This window comes from Physeter macrocephalus, chromosome 11, assembly GCF_002837175.3.
Source record: "Physeter macrocephalus isolate SW-GA chromosome 11, ASM283717v5, whole genome shotgun sequence".
NCBI lineage: Eukaryota > Metazoa > Chordata > Mammalia > Artiodactyla > Physeteridae > Physeter > Physeter macrocephalus.
This window is the reverse complement of record NC_041224.1, coordinates 53601767-53621463: the sequence shown is the minus strand read 5'-3', so window position 1 is coordinate 53621463 and position 19697 is coordinate 53601767. Positions and strand designations below refer to the sequence as shown.

The 19697-nt window shown below is 38.4% G+C and overlaps 1 protein-coding gene across 6 annotated transcripts in view; it reads left to right on the top strand.

The window, feature by feature from the left end:
- The window catches only part of ICE2 (interactor of little elongation complex ELL subunit 2), an 85687-nt gene continuing 65990 nt past the window's right edge, over positions 1-19697 (top strand). For 3 of the 6 annotated variants that reach the window (XM_055088008.1, XM_055088009.1, XM_028494902.2), the window contains exons 1-5: positions 1-117; positions 1055-1189; positions 3436-3540; positions 9811-10072; positions 11014-11133. In XM_055088008.1, the coding sequence (XP_054943983.1) occupies positions 1149-1189; positions 3436-3540; positions 9811-10072; positions 11014-11133 (528 nt within the window). In that variant the 5' untranslated portion in view covers positions 1-117; positions 1055-1148. Of the gene's footprint in view, positions 118-317; positions 398-1054; positions 1190-3435; positions 3541-9810; positions 10073-11013; positions 11134-19697 lie in introns of all 6 variants that reach the window. The other 3 variants (XM_028494903.2, XM_028494904.2, XM_055088010.1) reach the window with 3 other exon arrangements.

Sequence of the window (19697 nt, the reverse complement as noted above, 5' to 3'; positions counted from 1 at the left end):
TCCTTTAAATCAGGCCTTCCCGAGGCGCGCGACAGAGAGGCGTAGGTTGGAGGCGAGTGTGTGTGTTTCGCTAGTGTCCAGGTCGTGGTTCGGGGCGGAGGCGCCGCGGACCACGAGGTGGGCGGCAAGGCTGCTTTGTTGCAGAGACTCGGCGGGGAGGGCGCGCTTGTGAGGGGCGGGAGGAGGGAACATGGCGGCCCCTAGGCCGGACCAGGACCCTTCGCACCTGGTGCTGGCGCGGTCCCCTCCCCCGGCTTTGCTCACCGATTTACTGCATTTCTAGAACCTTGTTTTTCCTTTGGTTCCCTTTCCCTCAGCCTTCCTTGTGCGTTCATCGGCTCTCCCGCCCCAGCCCCTCACCGGGCAGAAGCGTGGGAGGTGGATTAAGTGGGAGCAGGTGAGGCCCGTCCGCTACCGAGAGATCGACTCCTACGTTTGACTGTCCGTTGCTCACAAACTCTTTATCAGTCCGCACGGGGTGGCAGGAGAAGCACTGAACATGCAGTGTTGACGTTCAAGCCAGATGCAAGCCAGATTTCTAGTGCTGGTGATTCCTCTAAGTGATCCTGTGAAATGTCACTTAAGTTATCTGGCCCTCAGTCTCCTCCAAAAGTGAGGTTCTCTTTGAAAGATTCTTGATATCCAGATAGCTTTTGTCCTTCGTTGCTTGCCAGAATCTGCCCCATAATAATGTATGGTTGGGAAAATGGAAGCAAGATTTATTTTGACAGTAAGGGAGTCGGGGCAGGGGACTGAGTCAAGACATACAGCCCGTGCTGGGATCTTGTATGTGAGCAATGAGAACACCATTCTGTTTCGGTCTTCTTTCGTGACGTTCCTGGAATACGTTAAATGGAGAAGGACTGATCCTATGTTAGCTTCGCTGTTCTGCTTCAAAGACCTTGGGAATATTCATCTGTCTGCTCTTTTCTATTTTAGGTGTCTGTATTGATTGAGGGTGGGTGTTAGGAACAGGTTCTTGACTCATCTGAGTTAACAATATCTGGTCCAGCCAATCACCTGCTTTTGTTCTTGACCTTTGGTTTTTCCTCAGTTGAGTGCAAATTCTAGAGACATCCTGCCTCCTCAGGAGCCTACACTGCCAGGCAGCAGAATTGTGAACTAGAGTGAAGCAGAAATCTAGGAATATGAGCTCCATGATGGCCATGGGTGAACCAAGGCTGAACTGGTGAGTTACATCTGTTTGTAATCCCCTAAAGAGGATTGAAGTGGGTCTGGTGGCTGCATTAGGAAAGGAGGGTGTCTGGCCTGGAGAGATCTGGAGGAAACAGAAAGAAGTGAAGTACAGTGGCTTAGAGTTTACCCCGTTCTCATCTACCCCGTTCTTATCTACACCTGCTTGGCACTTTTGAGTTATCTTTTTTTTTTTTTTTTTTGCGGTACGCGGGCCTCTCACTGTTGTGGCCTCTGCCGTTGCGGAGCCCAGGCTCCGGATGCGCAGGCTCAGCGGCCATGGCTCACGGGCCCAGCCGCTCCGCGGCATGTGGGATCTTCCCGGACCGGGGCACGAACCCGTGTCCCCTGCATCGGCAGGTGGACTCTCAACCACTGCACCACCAGGGAAGCCCTTGAGTTATCTTTGCACTTCCTCTCCTAAAGTGATAACAATTCAGCACTTAGATTGCTTCTAGGTATAACTCTATCACGTATTTATTGTTGATCTTAGTGAAGGAGAGATGCTGGAACTTTCCTGCGTTCAAGAACCTTTTTTTAAGAATAGGCAAGCTCCTTTTTGTTATATTGGCATCTATATCAAGTAATAATGTAAATGCATAGACTATTTTAGAAGTGTATGAGAACTTTACAAATAGAGGACTCTATTAAGTAATATGGTGGCTATGTAGAAATCTAATGTGTGTGCTGCTTTAGATCAATTTAACACACATTTAGTGAGCATCTACTCTTTACTAGCGAAGGAGTTTGCTAGCGGAGGAGAATACAAAAGTTACAAGAGATTACAAAGATGACTAAAATAGTACCTGACTCAGAGAAGATTCAATCACTACATCCTCTAGTATAATGCGTATAGACGATGATATTGTCTATATTTATGTAATGTGATAAATATTGATTCAGTGGCAGTCATATCACAATATAGAAAAGTTATCAAAGGAACATGCTGTACACCTTAAATTTACGAAGTGTAACATGTCAAATTTATCAAGTAAATACAATCGGTATGTGTTCAATAAGTATTTGTTTATTGCAAACAGTGTTTCCTCCAAGGAGCTCACAATTCCTGAGGCCCATGACTTTGTTTTGGTATGTTATGCAAAAACTTTAGAATTTAATGAGATGTCACAGATACAGCACAATAGCAAGTACTAAGAAACTACCCCAGTGCATAGCAAATAAGGCTTTTTAGTTTTATCATTTATACCTTAATTATTGTTTTTAGATAAACACCTTTAAAACAGTAAGAAATTAGTATGGAGCAAATATGCGAGAATTTCCCATTTTAGTAATGGGCCAGCCACAAGGTGCCATTTGACTAGATTCTTCTGTTGTTTTAAGAGGTATGCACATTTATGCTCCTTGCCATAAAAAATATGTTCAAATGCAGCACAGATGCTCTTCTGTACCATTGACGTTGTGAAACCAAACATGGTTTAGAGCCTTTGCACAGTATTACAGTCCTTGGAATGGTCCTTTTCTACAGAATCCTTCTAATTTTTGTTCTCCCTAGATAATCGTTCTCAGTGTGTTTAATTTTTAAATTCTTTCGTTCAACCAGCATTTATTGGATGCTTACTATACAGAAAGCATTGACGATAGTATGTTAGTCTGTAAATTAATTACAATATAGAAAATTATATATGACCTTGCAAGTGGTTTTAGTAGAGGCACACCATTTATCACATTTGCCAAGTTAACAAAAAAAGTTGGATAATCAGTCTTTGTAGTGTTTTTTGGCTGAGCACAATAGTGAATGAGACAAAAATAGGTTAAGAAGCGTTTTCTTTCAGCAATCAAACATCTTATTGTTATGCCACAGAGCCTGAGGTGAGCCTTGCCCCTGACAGACCCTTTATGATACTTCAATCTGTTCTATCTTTAACTCTCAAGTATCTCTGACATTTAGTTGGGTACTAAAGGAAAAAGCAAGGCTGATTGTTGGAATTGGAGAATTTCAGAATGGGCCTAGGTTAAAAACTATCCAAGAAGTAAAACATCTAAACTCACACATGAAATTAAAATTATTAAGAGGTGGGCTTCCCTGGTGGCGCAGTGGTTGAGAGTCCGCCTGCCGATGCAGGGGACACGGGTTCGTGCCCCCAAATTATTAAGAGGTGATTTTCTGGGAAAGGGGATGTAGGGGACATGTAGTTTTAAATTACAGTTGTACCATTATGCTTGTTAATCTAGCATGAAATTTTGAATTGTCAAATTCAAGTAAATTACTTTGTTTTACAGGGATGTTTCCCCCAAAAATGGCCTTAAGACTTTTTTCTCTCGAGAAAATTATAAAGATCATTCCATGGCTCCAAGTTTAAAAGAACTATGTATTTTATCTAGCAGGTAATATGTTTATTTATTTGGTTATTTATTTATCTAAGTTTTGTATCTATCTATATCCACCATGATAAATTCAAATTATAGAAATGTAGAAATTAAAAAATAGAAGAACTCAGTACCAAAAAGCGACCACTCTTTGGTGTGCATATATATCTTTTCAGACCTTTCTCTCCACACATGAACAGATACATATTAAAACAAAAATGGGGAGACTTCCCTAGCAGACCTGTGGTTAGGACTCCGTGCTTTCACTGCTGAGGGCCCAGGTTCAATCCCTGGTCAGGGAACTAAGATCCCGCAAGCCGTGTGGTGTGGCCAAAAGAAGGGTGGGGGGATCACACCATAAATACTGTAAAATGTTGTAAACACTATAAAACTGTTTTGCAATTTGCTTTTTTCATTTAAAATAATAATTTGGGTATTTTGTGCCCCTACATTAACTCAGTCTTCTTAATGGTTGTGTATTATTTTACTATACAGAGATACTTTTAATTCTTTTAACTAGTTTTACATTGCAAAATGTTTGTGTTCCTCTTTCTTTGGGATTTTAAACAGTAACATTTATAAAGTTCTTGTAATTATTTCTGTAAGATAAATTCATAGAAATTGAATTGTTTGGGAAGATTCTATAAACATTTTATTTTTTAATAGATACCACCAAATTGCCATAGAGTTTTTTTCTGGTATGAAAATGCCTATTAAGTGATGATTTTCCCTTATCACTGCTTACTTGCCTGTAACAGCTCTTCTTTCCTTGGTGATTAACTGTTTCACCTCTATTGTGGATGAATCTTAAAACTAATCAAGTTTACTAGAAAGGAGTGAAAATATGCCAAATGAGGAATTGGGGAGCTCCCCTAGGGGAGCTCAGTTTTTAACTTTCATCCTTTCTCCACTCCTTTTGCAATGGAGGAATCATACTTCCAGCCTCTGCATGGAATGGGGACCCCATCTTTTCCTGCCTTTTCAGTACCCTTTCTGTCAATTAGCATCCCCTCTTAACTTCTGTCTCTTTTTTTTTTTTAAGCCATGCCTCCCAGCTTGTGGGATCTTAGTTCCCATACCAGGGATCAAACCCATGCCCCCTGCAGTGGAAGAGCAGAATCCTAACCACTGGACTGCCAGGGAAGACCCTCTTTGTTCTCTCTTGACCAATATTTAAACATGCTCAAGTTTGTCCCATCTCAATCCCTGGGTTCCACATTCCCTCCTAGTTACTTTCTTAGCTCTTCCCTCATTTGTACTTAGACTTCTTTAAATACTTGTATATGCTTGCTGGGAGGAAATGAGGGACAAAAAAATCTATAAGACATACCAAAAACAATTAACAAAATAACATCGCTGAGTCCCTCCCTCCCAATAATTACTTTAAATGGATTAAACTCTCCAGCCAAAAGACAGATTTGGAGAATCGATTTAAAAAACAGGATGGAAAAAAAAAAAAAAACCCTTCCCTTTATTGCATATCCCATTGTACTTGCTTTCACTGAACATTCCACTGTAATCTGCTTTCTGCCCTCACTAGGCTACTAAAACTGCTCCTCTTAAAATCATCAATGAGCTCTTGACTTGGAGATATCTCACTCTAATTTTCCTTCTAGTTTTCTGGTGACAGTGGTATTTCTTAGTGGAATCAATTAATTGCTACCACTGATACTCATTTAGGTTGTTTCCATTCCTTTACTGTTACAAACAATGAGCATCTTTTTTTTTTTTTTGGCTGCATTGGGTCTTCGTTGCTGTGCGTGAGCTTTCTCTAGTTGTGGTGGGTGGGGGCTACTCTTTGTTGCGGTGTGTGGGCTTCTCATTGCGGTGGCTTCTCTTGTTGTGGAGCACGGGCTCTAGGTGTGCGGGCTCCAGTAGTTGCAGCACATGGGCTTCAGTAGTTGTGGCTCTCAGGCTCTAGAGCGCAGGCTCAGTAGTTGTGGCGCATGGGCTTAGTTGCTCCGCGGCATGTGGGATCTTCCCAGAGCAGGGATTGAACCCATGTCCCCTGCATTGGCAGGCAGATTCTCAACTACTGCCCCACCAGGGAAGTCCCCTGCTACTGCTTCTTAATAATTTTATGGTTCTTTTCAAATCCGGTTGTATTCAGCATATCCCAAGCGTGGGTTATAGTCTGAAATTTGTAAGGGAGAGGACGTCTTACTGGAAGTTGAGTACACTTAACACCTAAAATCTTTTTTTCTTAGAATATCACTTGTTTTTCTTTAGATTTCTATATAGCACAAAATAATTTGTTAGTCTAATACACCTTTTAGCATAGAAGAAATAAAGACACAAGTCATTGATTTCATATGTTTCTAGTCTTTTTTTGCTAACCTTTAGTTTTATTATAGTAAGAATGGATTTTCAGACTATATTAAATTACCACAGTTTTCTTGATGAAAAAACTAGGAAGAAAAAAACAGAAAAGGACTCAGAAGAATGTAAATTTATTAGCCCTAATTTTGTATTTTGTGTTCTATAAATAACATATTTGGGAAAATATTGATGCCTCTAATTATGCTACTTTCAACAATATGCGGTTTTTATTCAACCCTTTTCCCTCCACTAAAAGGAAAATATTTGCCTTTTTAAAAATTAGTTTCTGGGGACTTCGCTGGTGGCACAGTGGTTGGGAATCCACCTGCCAATGCAGGGGACAGGGGTTTGAACCCTGGTCCGGGAAGATCCCACATGCCGCAGAGCAACTAAGCCTGTGCACCACAACTACTGAGCCTGTGCTGTAGAGCCCATGAGCCACAACTGCTGAGCCCATGTGCCACAACTACTGAAGCCCATGTGCCTAGAGCCCATGCTCTGCAACGAAGAGAAGACACCGCAATGAGAAGCCTGCACACTGCAGCAAAGAGTGGCCCCCGCTCGCTGCAACTAGAGAAAGCCTGCGCGCAGCAACGAAGACCCAATGCAGCCAAATTCTTAAAAAAAAAAAAAAAATTAGTTTCTGGTTATAGATATTTATAACTGTGTTTTAAGCCAACAAAGGGGAAAGAAGTTTCAAATACACAAAAAAGAAGAAATTTTAACATGTTTAATGTATATAAGTAAATCAAATTCAGGAGGTACAGGTAGAGTTTAGATGGAGGCTAGAAGTACCATTTCCAAATGCTACTTAAAGAAGCTACCCAAACCAAGAGACTTAAAGCATAGGAAACGAAAACTTTTGAATTCTGCCTTTTTTTCATAGAGACTTAAAGTAAAAAAGGAGAGTGGGTAGTTGACAAAATGAAGGGAGAAAACTTCAAACCATCAACTTAAATAAAATATAATGCTGTAAATGTGGATAGAAAAACCCTGTCAAATGCTTTTGGCTTGCACCCTGATGAAGATTTTGACAGCGCTGCACACAGAAATGATCTTGATGTGCTGCCGTTTTCATTCTTTGCTGAATGTAGCCAATTTAAACTGCTAGAATTTCTTGACATTCCTACTCTGGCATATCTGAGTCAGCATCTTGTTGCTGCAGCAGCTTAATTAAATCTGCCAGTTTGTGTCACAAGGACAGACATGTTCTCATATTCAGAGAGACAGCTGTGAAGCAGTATTGTTAAGAATTGCGGACACAATACTGTTAGGTTTGAATAGCTCTCAAGACATTTTCTAGTGAGAAATCAATTTGCTGTAATACATTTCTCCCAAGATCAGCAGTTAATATTCATTTTGTTAACCTAAAATATGCTTATTTTTATGCAGTTGTTGGAGAAACTTTAGTAGCTAAGTATGTCTTCTTTCACCTGTATTATTTTCAGAGCCAGCATCCTTATTTTAATTTCCAAAATTCTTTTTCCATTTACTAACCTGCTCTCTTGATTAGTTTTCCATCCAGAGTTTAGCTCTAAAAGAGTAATCTTGAATATTTTGCCTTATTTGAGGGCTCTAAGTCTTTTTTAAAGAATTTTGCAATTTTTACTGTATTTATTCTAATATTTTAACGTTGATCTAAAACAAATTATTGGTAGTTTTGGATGGGGCTTAACTCAGCCTTTGTCCAGACACAGATCTAGATTGGTAATTCTCAAACTTATCAGGCTGAAACTCTCCCACTTTGCATAACAAATGTTTATAAGAAGTAAGAAACCTTGTTTACTATGAATTAAAATTCATAGATATTAGTAGCCATAGACATAATATTTTAAAATAATGCTCTAGATATATGAATGTGAAATAAAAGGAAAATAATTTATATTATGCATTGTAATAGATACTACTGCACTAGAAGATTTAATGAAGTAGTTGGATGCACCAGCTAACATGACTAAGATTGGATTTAAGAGAAGTAAGATAAACTATACCATAAAAAAAATCATAGAAATAAAAGAGTAAAATGTGTTGTTAGGATAAGTAATAACAGACCACACTTATTTGTATATGATAAGAGAAAGCTTGAAATGACCTTTGAAAGCTGTGCAGGACACTACGATACATTACAGAAATCTAGTGTTCCTCACCTCTAAATGCCTTTAATTCTTTTTTCTTTTAAATAAATATATTTATTTATTTATTTTTGGCTGCATTGGGTCTTCGTTGCTGTGTTCAGGCTTCTCTCTAGTTGCGGCGAGCGAGGGCTGTATTTCGTTGCGCTGTGCGGGCTTCTCATTGCGGTGGTTTCTCTTGTTGCGGAGCACGGGCTCTAGGCGCGCGGGCTTTAGTAGTTGTGGCACGAGGGCTCAGTAGCTGTGGCTCTCGGGCTCTAGAGCGCAGGCTCAGTAGCTGTGGCGCGTGGGCTTAGTTTCTCCGCGGCATGTGGGATCTTCCCGGACCAGGGTTCGAACCCTTGTCTCTTAGATTGGCAGGCAGATTCTTAACCACTGCGCCACCAGGGAAGCCCTAAATGCCTTTAATTCTATTTTGGACAACCTAGGTGCACCCACAGGCTTCCAGAATGCCCTGAGGGAATTAATACTGTTACGATTGAGAACCACTGCTCTGGATATTTCTTTCCTCTCCCCTTTCTTCCTCTTCATCCCTGAGTTAGAACTCAGGATTTTTTAGAACTTAGAATTTAGGATTTTTCTCAGTCACCTATTCAATATGTTCAGTTTGGAAACCTCAGATCACCATAGTCATATTGTATTGGTGTACATATTTACTTCTCTTTCTTCCCCATTCGTTTGTCTGATCCACTTGATTGTAAGGTCCTAGAGAGTAGAGACTGTATTGTGCTCAGTGTTGGTTGTATGTCCAGTACCCAGCATAGGGCTGGTACATGGTAGTCACTCAAAATATTAATGAATCGAGGAATGAAGAATGAATCAACAGACATTTATCCTTTCATTAGTTTCCCTTCCTTTTTGGTTATTGTTTAGTTTGGAACCAAATCATTACTGTGGTGGAAATTAAAGTTGTAGAGGCTAAGGAAATGTAGTTTCGTGTGTGTGTGTGTGTGTACTTTAAGACTTTCTTATGAAAAATGTAGATTATAACACTGAATAGCAGCAATAGAGACAGATTATGTACAGGATAAAAAATTTGTATTCATATACCTTAATTGGTGTAGTAAGGTGATTTTTTTTTTTAATTGGGGGTAGCATTTCATAAACAGATAGGGTAACAGGTTCTCTAGCTACTCACCACTTTTTCCTGTAGTGTATTTCATTATAGATGTGCCAAGATTTCTCTTTTATATCTATACAAAACATAAAGACATTTCCATAGATTCAGCCATGTGCATGAGTGATAGAGGATTATACAACTTTTCTAAAACCACTGTTATTTCCATAAAATATATCACAGAGTGTTGGGATTTTCTTTTTAATTCTTGAGATGATTAAAGCAGAGGAAACCAGAAAATTTAGAATCTCAATGAATTTGAGAACTTCAAGTTTGTGACCCCATCATATCCAGCTCTTAGTGGCTTTTGTTCACCACATTAACTGATATATCTTATTGAAGAATTTAAGTATTAAAAAACAACTTGAATTGTAATAAAATGTAAACACAAAATACCTGCATATATAACTAGCAAGAGTGATTTACCCCTCTTCAATAAAGGGAGGAAGCTTCCAAATTGAATAACTTGTCTACAGATTTTGCCTCTTCCTCTCCATCAGGTAATTGAAGGTAAACTTGTAATGTGATCCTTTCCTGCAGAATACTTAATTTATACTAAATGGCTAAACATCAAAATGCAGGTGGCAGAGTTAGATATAATCCAGAATTTACTCTGTTAATCACTCTATATTCTCCCTGGTGATTGAGAATCATGAAGTTTCGTGATAGTAATCTTCATGTGAAAAGCACATATTTGTAAATTGTATTTTTTTTCCCCAGACGTATAGGAGAAAATTTGAATGCCTCAGCAAGTTCTGTAGAAACTGAGCCGGCAGTTAGTTCAGCAACTCAAGCAAAGGAAAAAGTGAAAACCACAGTTGGAATGGTTCTTCTTCCAAAACCAAGAGTTCCTTATCCTCGTTTCTCTCGCTTCTCACAGAGAGAGCAGAGGAATTATGTGGATTTGTTGGTTAAATATGCAAAAATCCCTGCAAGTTCCAAAGCTGTTGGAATAAATAAAAATGACTACTTGCAGTACTTGGTATGTATTCTGTCCTTCAGTGTCAGTTAAAAAGTATTTAAAAGTTAGGAAATATTTGAAATTTGCTTTTATGTTTTTAGGTGCAATCACATTAATAAAAATGGAAACTATAAGGAGTTTAATTGACAGAACATTGGTGCTTTAATTCTATTGTTTCTATTATAGTTGAGGCATTTTGCTCTAGTTCTGAGTATATTTCACCCCAGTTCATATTAAGTACTAGCAGTAGAACTTTACCTTGCTCCTTGAACCACTTTAAAATTTTTGTTAATTATTACTTTAATTAAGTAGTTTCCAAATTCTCGATTAGGTAAGTGATGCTGTGCTGAACATCATTGTTGCAAACTCTTTGTTCATATCTATGATTGTTTCCTTAAGATAAATTCTTAAAAATATAATTACCAGATCAAAAGCTATACATGTTTTTAAGGCTTTGATCTGCAGTTACACACGAGTAAATTGTTCTGAAAAAAAGTTTAAACCAATTTATATGTACCACTACTGTATGAAGGTTTTTTCAAAATATCTTCACTAATAATGAACATTATTTTTTTGCCTCTAATTTGATATGGAAAAAATGGCAATCTCTTGTTTTATATTAACTTACGGTGGTTACTAATGAAAATAAGCATTTTCCATGTGTTTATAAGCCATTTCTAATTCTTCTTTTATAACTTGCATATTTATATGTTTGCTTATTTTTCCATTTGGGTGTTTGTCCTTTTTATGTTAAGAGCATTTTATAAAATGAGCTTATTAATTCCTAATCATATATTGTAGCATTAGTCATTAGCTTTTCTCTTTTTGTGGAATGAACGCTTTTGTGATTTCTGCTTTGGACATGATACTTTAAGTCCAAATTATTAGTGCAGCAATTGAGAAGTGATTGTTTTTAACCAAGCTTCTTATTCTAAGATATGTCTACTTTTTTTCAAAATCAGGATATGAAAAAACATGTGAATGAAGAAGTTACAGAATTCCTAAAATTTTTGCAGAATTCTGCAAAGAAATGTGCACAGGATTATAATATGCTTTCTGATGACGCTCGTCTCTTCACAGAGGTAAAAAAAAAAAGAAATCACATTTACTTAAACTGCCAAGTAATACGCAATAGCAGCATTTTAAAATGTATGATGGTTTTCCAAAAGCACATGTTAATATTGTCAAATTAGAGACCAAATTGTATGTAGGTCTTTTATTCATCATGTATTTAAATAATAGAAATACTGACACCTCAAAATCAGGTACTATACTATATTCATGTTTTTTTCTTTTAATGATCTAACTACTGTATTTGAGTTATATTTTACTCATATGGATGGTTTGATCTGATGCACTGATTTCCCTTGCGAGAGAATAGGGTTTAAGGAGTTATCTTGGTCCTTAAAAATCTGTATGGTCCTTTAGAACCTAGTCATATAAATTTATATTCACTATTTTCATGGTAACCAGCCACCGGATGATAAATTTCATCAAATAATTTGTTGATACTTAAATTATTCATGCAGGTTTATTTTTTAATATTTTTGAGGGTAATTATCATTTTTTTTAATACATCTTTATTGGAGTATAATTGCTTCACAATACTGTGTGCGTTTCTGTTGTACAACACAGTGAATCAGCCATATGTGTACATATATCCCCATATCCCCTCCCTCTTGAGCCTCCCTTCCACCCTCCCTATCCCACCCCTCTAGGCTGTTGCAAAGCACGGAGCTGATCTCTCTGTGCTATGCTGCTGCTTCCCACTAACTGTCTGTTTCATGCACATTTATTAGCAAAGCATGTAAATCCTCCCATCATGTAGTGGGCGTAGGAAAAATTTAGAGTACACTACTTGAATAGTAACTTAATAGTAGAGTTGTAGTAGAATTCATCTAGAAACACCAACACCAGTCTGAATTTTTTTTAAGCCTTTAAAACTAGTCAGGGCTTCCCTGGTGGCACAGTGGTTAAGAATCCACCTGCCAATGCAAGGGACACAGGTTCGAGCCCTGGTCCGGGAAGATCCCACATGCCGTGGAGCAACTAAGCCCGTGCACCACAACTACTGAGCGTGAGCTCTAGAGCCCGCGAGCCACAACTACTGAAGCCTGTGCGCCTAGAGCCCATGCTCCACACAAGAGAAGCCAGCGCAATGAGAAGCCTGCACACCGCAACAGAGTAGCCCCCGCTCACGGCAACTAGAGAAAGCCTGCACACAGCAACGAAGACCCAACACAGCCAAAAATAAATAAATATATTTTAAAAATTAAAAAAATAAACTGTACATGATAAAATTGATAAATTTGAAATAAATAAATAAAACTACTCACTGTACAAAACAATGTGATATACTTAATAGTATTGAACCCTACACTTAAAAATGGTTAAGATAGTAGGTTTTTTTTTGTTTGTTTGTTTTTGTGTGGTATGCGGGCCTCCCTCTGCTGCGGCCTCTCCTGTTGCGGAGCACAGGCTCCGGACGCGCAGGCCCAGCGGCCATGGCTCACGGGCCCAGCCGCTCCGCGGCATGTGGGATCCTCCCAGACCGGGGCGCGAACCCGGTTCCCCTGCATCGGCAGGCGGACGCGCAACCACTGCGCCACCAGGGAAGCCCAAGATAGTAGGTTTTAAGGGTATTTTAGCACAACTTTTTAAAAAACTGCTCATTTTAAATTGGAGGACAGCAGAGAGTATTAGTTCTACTTTAAAACAAACACTTTTTAAGGTGAAATTTTGTCGTTAATATGAACCAGAAGAATGAATCTTCTAACTCAAAGGCAGAATTTCATTTTTCTCTGAACCTATGTATGATATATTTAAACAGTGTCACATTTCTCCATATGTGAAAGGCACTGTAGCTGTTCCTATTTTAATAGTGTTGGTGAAAGGACCACAATGACGGTTTTAAAACATAAATCACATCCCCTCATCTTGCTGGTTTCAAATGGCTTCTCATCTCACTCAGGAAGAGACAGTCTCTAGAAAGTTCTGCAGTGCCCTACATGATCTCGCCTCCTCACCACCACCACCCCAAGCCTGCTTCATCTCCTGCGGGTTCCTCTCAGTTATTCCCTTCCAGCCTCCTGGCCTCTTTGTGTCTCTTGAATACATCAAGCACAGTCCTGCCTTAAGGCCTTTGGCTGTTCCCGTCTTTCTGGCAAGCTGTTTCCCCAGATACCTGCATGGATTAGTTCCTTGATTCCTTTAAGTCTCTCTCTGTTCAGTTGCCAGCTATCACTGAGGATACTCCTAATTACCGTATAAAAAGTAGCATCACCCTCAGCGCTTCCTTTACCATGTTTTGTTTATTGTCTTTCTCCCTAACACTTGTATGTAAGTACTGTTTGCACGCTGGGGTATTCCCAGTCACTGGAATAATGCCTGGCACACAGTAAGTGCTCAGTATAACTACTTGTTAAGTGAATATAAAACTGTTTATGAACAGAGTACATTATTTGATAGCTAGCAATCAGCATTAGGTCTTGTGTTTTAGCCAGGTTGACTTGGCAGCACATTGTCTTATTACACTTTACATCTTATCCCAAAGACTCACTGATCTTTTTCTAATCTTTTTATTGTTTTAAAATTTTAATTTTATATTATGAAATGTAATGTACCTATGGAAAAGTATTTAGAACAAATATGTACAGCTTAACAAATAATTATATAGTGAACACCTATGTAACTCTCTTCCAAGTCAAGAAATAAAACATTACCGGTAACCTAGAAGGCCCCTGTGTATCCCTCCTAGATAATAACATTTTCCCTTGTTGAAGAAATAATCACTGTGCCAAGTTTGGTTTGATAATTTCCATGCCTTAAAAAAAAATTTTTTTTTGGTAATTCAAGTTTTCTTTTGCCTATGTTTGAATTTTATGTGAATTCTTTTGCTCTTTTATGTGAACAGAATTCTTCCTTTACTCAATAGTATGTTTGTGAGATTCATATGTGTGTATGTGTGTAGTTGTATTTCATTCATTTTTATTTCTGTACATGTATAAGTAAACTGGTTTATTCTGTTGATCAAAATCTGGGCTGTTTCCAGTTTTGAGCTATTCTAAGCAGTGCCCCTATGAAAATTCTCATACATGTCTCTTGCTGCACGTGTACGCACATATCTACTGGGTATATGTCTAGGAATGAAATTGTTGGGTTATAGAGTATGCATATCTTCAACTTCAATAGACTGTTTTCCAAAGTGGTTATGCCACTTTACATTGTACCCAGCAGTGTTTGAGAGGTTTTTACTCCATATCCTCAACAATTGATACTTACAGTCATTTTAGTTTTAACCAATCTAGAGGATAGGGTGCTATATTTATAAGACTGTATACCTTTTCCTATGTTTCTTGGTCGTTTCCTGTGAATTGAGTGTTCAAGTTTTGCCCTTTATTCTACTTGATTTTCCATCTTTTTGTTACTGATATGTGGGAGGTTTTGTATATCCTAAATACAAAAGTTTTATGGGTTGTACAGTAGTCCCCCCTTAATCTTGGTTTTGCTTTACTGTGTCAGTTACCCACAAATGGAAATTCCAGAAATACTTCATCACACCCCATTCTGAGTAGTGTGATGAAGTCTCTCACCATCCCACTCTACCCCACCCACAATGTGAATTATCCTTTTGTCTAGTATATCCCACTCATTAATCTCTTAGTAGCCACCTTGGTTATCAGATGGACTTTCAAGGTATCACAGTGCTTGTGTTCAAGTCACCCTTATTTTACTTGATAATGGCTGCATAGTGCAAGAGTAGCGAGGCTGGCTGTTTGGGTATGCCAAAAAGAAGCCGCAAAAGTGTTTCCTTTCAGTGAAAAGGCGAAAGTTCTCAACTTAGTAAGGAAAGAACAAAAGTCGTATGCTGCAGTTACTAAGATCTGCAGTAAGAACGAATCTTCTATCCATGAAATTATAACGAAGGAAAAAGAAATTCGTGTTCTGCTGTCACACCTCAAACTGCAAAAGTTACAGCCGCAGCGCATAAGTGCTTAGTTAAGATTGAAAAGACATTGAATTTGTAAGATATTTTGAGAGAGAGAAAGTTACCACATTCATATAACTTATTAGAATATTGCTACAATTGCTCTGTTTTTATTTTATTATTAGTTATTGTTGCTAATCTCTTACTGTGCCTAATTTTTAAATTAAACTTTATCGTAGGTATGTATGAATAGGAAATGATATTCAGTCTTATCCAGGATTTCAGACATCCACTGAGGGTCTTGGAATATATCCCCCATGGATAAGGGAGACTACTGTATACATTGGGAGTTTTTTCTTTTATTTGATAAAACAGTTTTTTTAATCTACAAGTTCCCCCTCCATATTTTTTTTCCTTAAACTTTATCTTTTCAAGAACCTGGGTCATTTGACCTTTAGAGTTTACCACAGTCTAGATTTTGATAATTATATATTCATGATGATGCTCAACATGTTCTTTTTTCCTCTCTATTTCTTACCAATTGTGAACTGGATCCAGAAGCTTGATCAGAATTATAGTCTCGCCAAAGGGTTTGAACATATAGATGGTGGTGTATTCTTTAATCAGGTGGTACATAATGTCTTATTGTTTTTTGTGATGTTAGTAACTATTGATGCTTAATGCCAGATTTATTCATGCACTGGGGTTTGCAAAATTGTAAGATTCTAATTGCATCATTTATTTTTATTCATTAGTTGGAATAATTTTATTAAGATATGTTTTTCCTCATCTACTGTTTGGCTTTCCATTTCATGTAGCAGAAAAAGAGCTAGCTTCTTTAAATACCAGTTTTGAAAAAATTAATTGGTTCCTTCTTATTTTACAATGGTGATCACTGTTTTTAAAAAAATATTATTATTGAATCATGAAGTTGAACATATTTGATGGGTTTTAGTCCACTACAATTATCCTTTTTGAAACTCAGATAATACCAACTTTGACCAGTGATGGGGTCTTCAAACTGGCTTTTGAGTCCTTTTGAGTCACTCTAGGAGTCTTTGAGGCTTATTTTGTACATTTCCTATCCCAGCCCTGGAAACAGCTATTTTCTAGAGCCTTTGTTTCTTTTAGTGCGAAATGGCATTTCAAGACTACAGTCTGGGCACTGGGGATGCTCACTGCACCTGAGTTGATCAGTGTGTATGAGACTATTTCAGTAGATGGAGCTAGAAAAAGTACATTTAAAGAAAAAATTACCGCGCGTCTTATTTGCTTTATCCCACAATATATTCACAACAGCCTCAGAATAATAATACAATACCACCAATCAATAGAATTTCTGAAAACAGTTTGAAAAAATTTTTTCATATGTTCTCACCATTCTACCCTGCTTGTTTTAGTACTGCATTTATATTGTTAGAACATGTAGCCATTACGTACTAAATAAACTCTCTCTTTTTTTTAAAAGTATAGTTGATTTACAATGTTGTGTTAATTACTGCTGTACAGCAAAGTGATTCAGTTATACATTTTTTACATTCTTTTTTTAAAATATATTCTTTTCCATTATGGTTTATCATAGGATATTGAATATAGTTCTCTGTGCTATACAGTAGGACCTTGTTGTTTATCCATTATATATATAAAAGCTTACAGCTGCTAACCTCAACCTCCCACTCCATCCCTCCCCCAACCTCCTCCCCCTTGGCAACCACCACTCTGTTCTCTGTCTGTGATTCTGTTTCTGTTTCGTAGATTGCTTCATTTGTGTCATAGTTTAGATTCCACATATAAGTGATATCATATGGTATTTGTCTTTCTCTTTCTGACTTACTTCACTTAGTATGATAATCTCTAGTTGCATCCATGTTGCTGCAAATGGCATTATCTTGTTCTTTTTTATGGCTGAGTAGTATTCCATTGTATATATGTACCACATCTTCTTTATCCATTCATCTGTTGGTGGACACTTAGGTTGTTTCCGTGTCTTGGCTACTGTGAATAGTGCTGCTATGAATATAGGGATGCATGTATGTTTTTGAATTATAGTTTTGTCTGGATATGTGCCCAGAAGTGGGATTGCTGGCTGATATGGTAATTCTATTTTTAGTTTTTTGAGAAACCTCTCTACTGTTTTCTTTCTTTCTTTTTTTAAAAAATATTTATTTCAGGGGCTTCCCTGGTGGCGCAGTGGTTGCGCGTCCGCCTGCCGATGCAGGGGAACCGGGTTCGCGCCCCGGTCTGGGAGGATCCCACATGCCGCGGAGCGGCTGGGCCCGTGAGCCATGGCCGCTGAGCCTGCGCGTCCGGAGCCTGTGCTCCGCAGAGGGAGAGTCCACAACAGTGAGAGGCCTGCGTACCGCAAAAAAAAAAAAAAAAAAAAAAAAAAATATATATATATATATATATATTTCTTTATTTTGGCTGCGCTGTGTCTTAGTTGTGGCACGTGGGATCTTCATTGCGGCATGTGGAATCTTTTAGTTGCAGCATGCGGACTCTTGGTTGCGGCATGCGAACTCTTAGCTGCGGCATGCATGCGGGATCTAGTTCCCTGACCAGGGATCGAACCTGGGCCCCCCCACACATTGGGAGCTCAGAGTCTTACCCATTGGATCACCAGGGAAGTCCCTCCCTACTGTTTTCCACAGTGGCTGCACCAACTTACATTCCACCAGCAGTGTAGGAGGGTTCCCTTTTTTCCACACCCTCTCCAGCATTTGTTGTTTGCAGATTTTTTAAAGATGACCTTTCTGACCAATGTGGGTGGTACCTCATTGTAGTTTTGATTTGCAGTTATCTTATAATTAGCAGTGTTGTCCATCTTTTCATGTGCCTATTGGCCATCTGTATTTCTTCTTTGGAGAAATGTTTATTTAGGTCTTCTGCCCATTTTTGGATTGGCTTGTTTGTTCTTTTGTTGTTGAGTTGTATGAGCTGTTTGTATATTTTGTAAATTAGGCCCTTGTTGGTCACATTGTTTGCAAATATTTTCTCCCATTCCGTATGTTGTCTTTTCATTATGTTCATGGTTTCCTTTGCTGTGCAAAAGTTTGTAGGTTAGGTTGTTTGATTAGGTCCCATTTGTTTATTTTTGTTTTTATTGCTATTGCCTTGGGAGACTGACCTAAGAAAACATTGGTACAATTTATGTCAGAGAATGTTTTGCCTATGTTCTCTTCTAGGAATAAACTCTCCCTTTTTAACCCACATTTAACTTTAAATCAATTTTACTGAGGTAAAATTTACATACAATAAGCATCGATTTTAAGTGCATGTCAGTGAATCTCCCTGTGTAACCATGACCCCAGCCATGATATGGAGTATTTCTTTTTCTTTTGTTTTTATAATTTTTTATTTTTTAAATGTATTTTATTTTATTATTATTTTTTTTAATTTTATTTATTTTTGTCTGTGTTGGGTCTTTGTTGTGGCAAGCGGGGGCTTCTCTTGTTGCGGAGCACGGGCTCTTGGCATGTGGGCTTCAGTAGTTGCAGCACGCGGGCCCTAGAGCACACGGGCTTCAGCAGTTATGACGCGTGGGCTTCAGTAGTTGTGGTGTGCAGGCTCAGTAGTTGTGGCTCGCGGGCTCTAAAGCACAGGCTCAGTAGTTGTGGCGCACGGGCTTAGTTCCTCTGCATCACATGGGATCTTCCCAGACTGGGGATCAAACCCATGTCCCCTGCATTGGCAGGTGGATTCTTAACCACTGTGCCACCAGGGAAGTCCCAATATGGAGTATTTCTATCACACTAAAAAGATCTCTGTGCCTCTTTCCATCCATGGCCCTAGGAAACCACTGATCTGCTTTCTGTCACCATAGATTAGATTTGCCTTTTCTGGAGTTTTATAAAAATTGAATCACACACAGTGTACTCTTTTGTGTCTGACTTCTTTCAGTCAGCGTTTTTGAGATTCATCCACATTGATGCAAGTGTCCATAATGTATTCCTTTTTGTTTTATTGTATGGTTATACCAAAATTGATTTACCAATTCAACTGTTGATGGGCAGTTGTGTTATTTCCAGTTAGGGGCAATTTTGAATAAAGCTATTAAGAACATTCTTGTACAAGATTTTGGGGGGATATATATTTGCATTTTCTTGGGTATATAACTAGGTATAGTATTTATAGATCATCTGGCAAGTGTACAAAGTTAAATTTTATTAGAAACTGCCAAGCTGTTTTCCATAATGGATGTACCATTTCATACTCTCGCCAACAGTGAACGTATAAGAGTTCCAGTTGTTTTACACTTTAACTAACACTTAACATTGTTAATCTTTTTTAATTTTAGCCAACCTATGGTGTGTAGTAGTGTCTCATTATGGCTTTAGTTTGCATATCCCCAAAGAGCAGTGATGTTTGAACATCTTTTTTGTGTTTTTATTGGCTTTTGTGAAATGTCTGTTAACATCTTTTGCTAATTTTATTGGTTTTTATTTTTATTGATTTTTGAAAGTTCCTTATATATTCTGAATACAAGCCTGTTGTTTTTTTTTTTAATTTATTCATTTATTTAATTTTTGGCTGCTTTGGGTCTTCGCTGGTGTGTGCGGGCTTTCTCTAGTTGCAGTGAGCGAGGGCTACTCTTTGTTGCAGGGCTCAGGCTTCTCATTGTGGTGGCTTCTCTGGTTGCAGAGCACAGGCTCTAGGCACGCGGGCTTCAGTAGTTGTGGCACACGGGCTTCAGTAGTTGTGGCTCACGGGCTCTAGAGC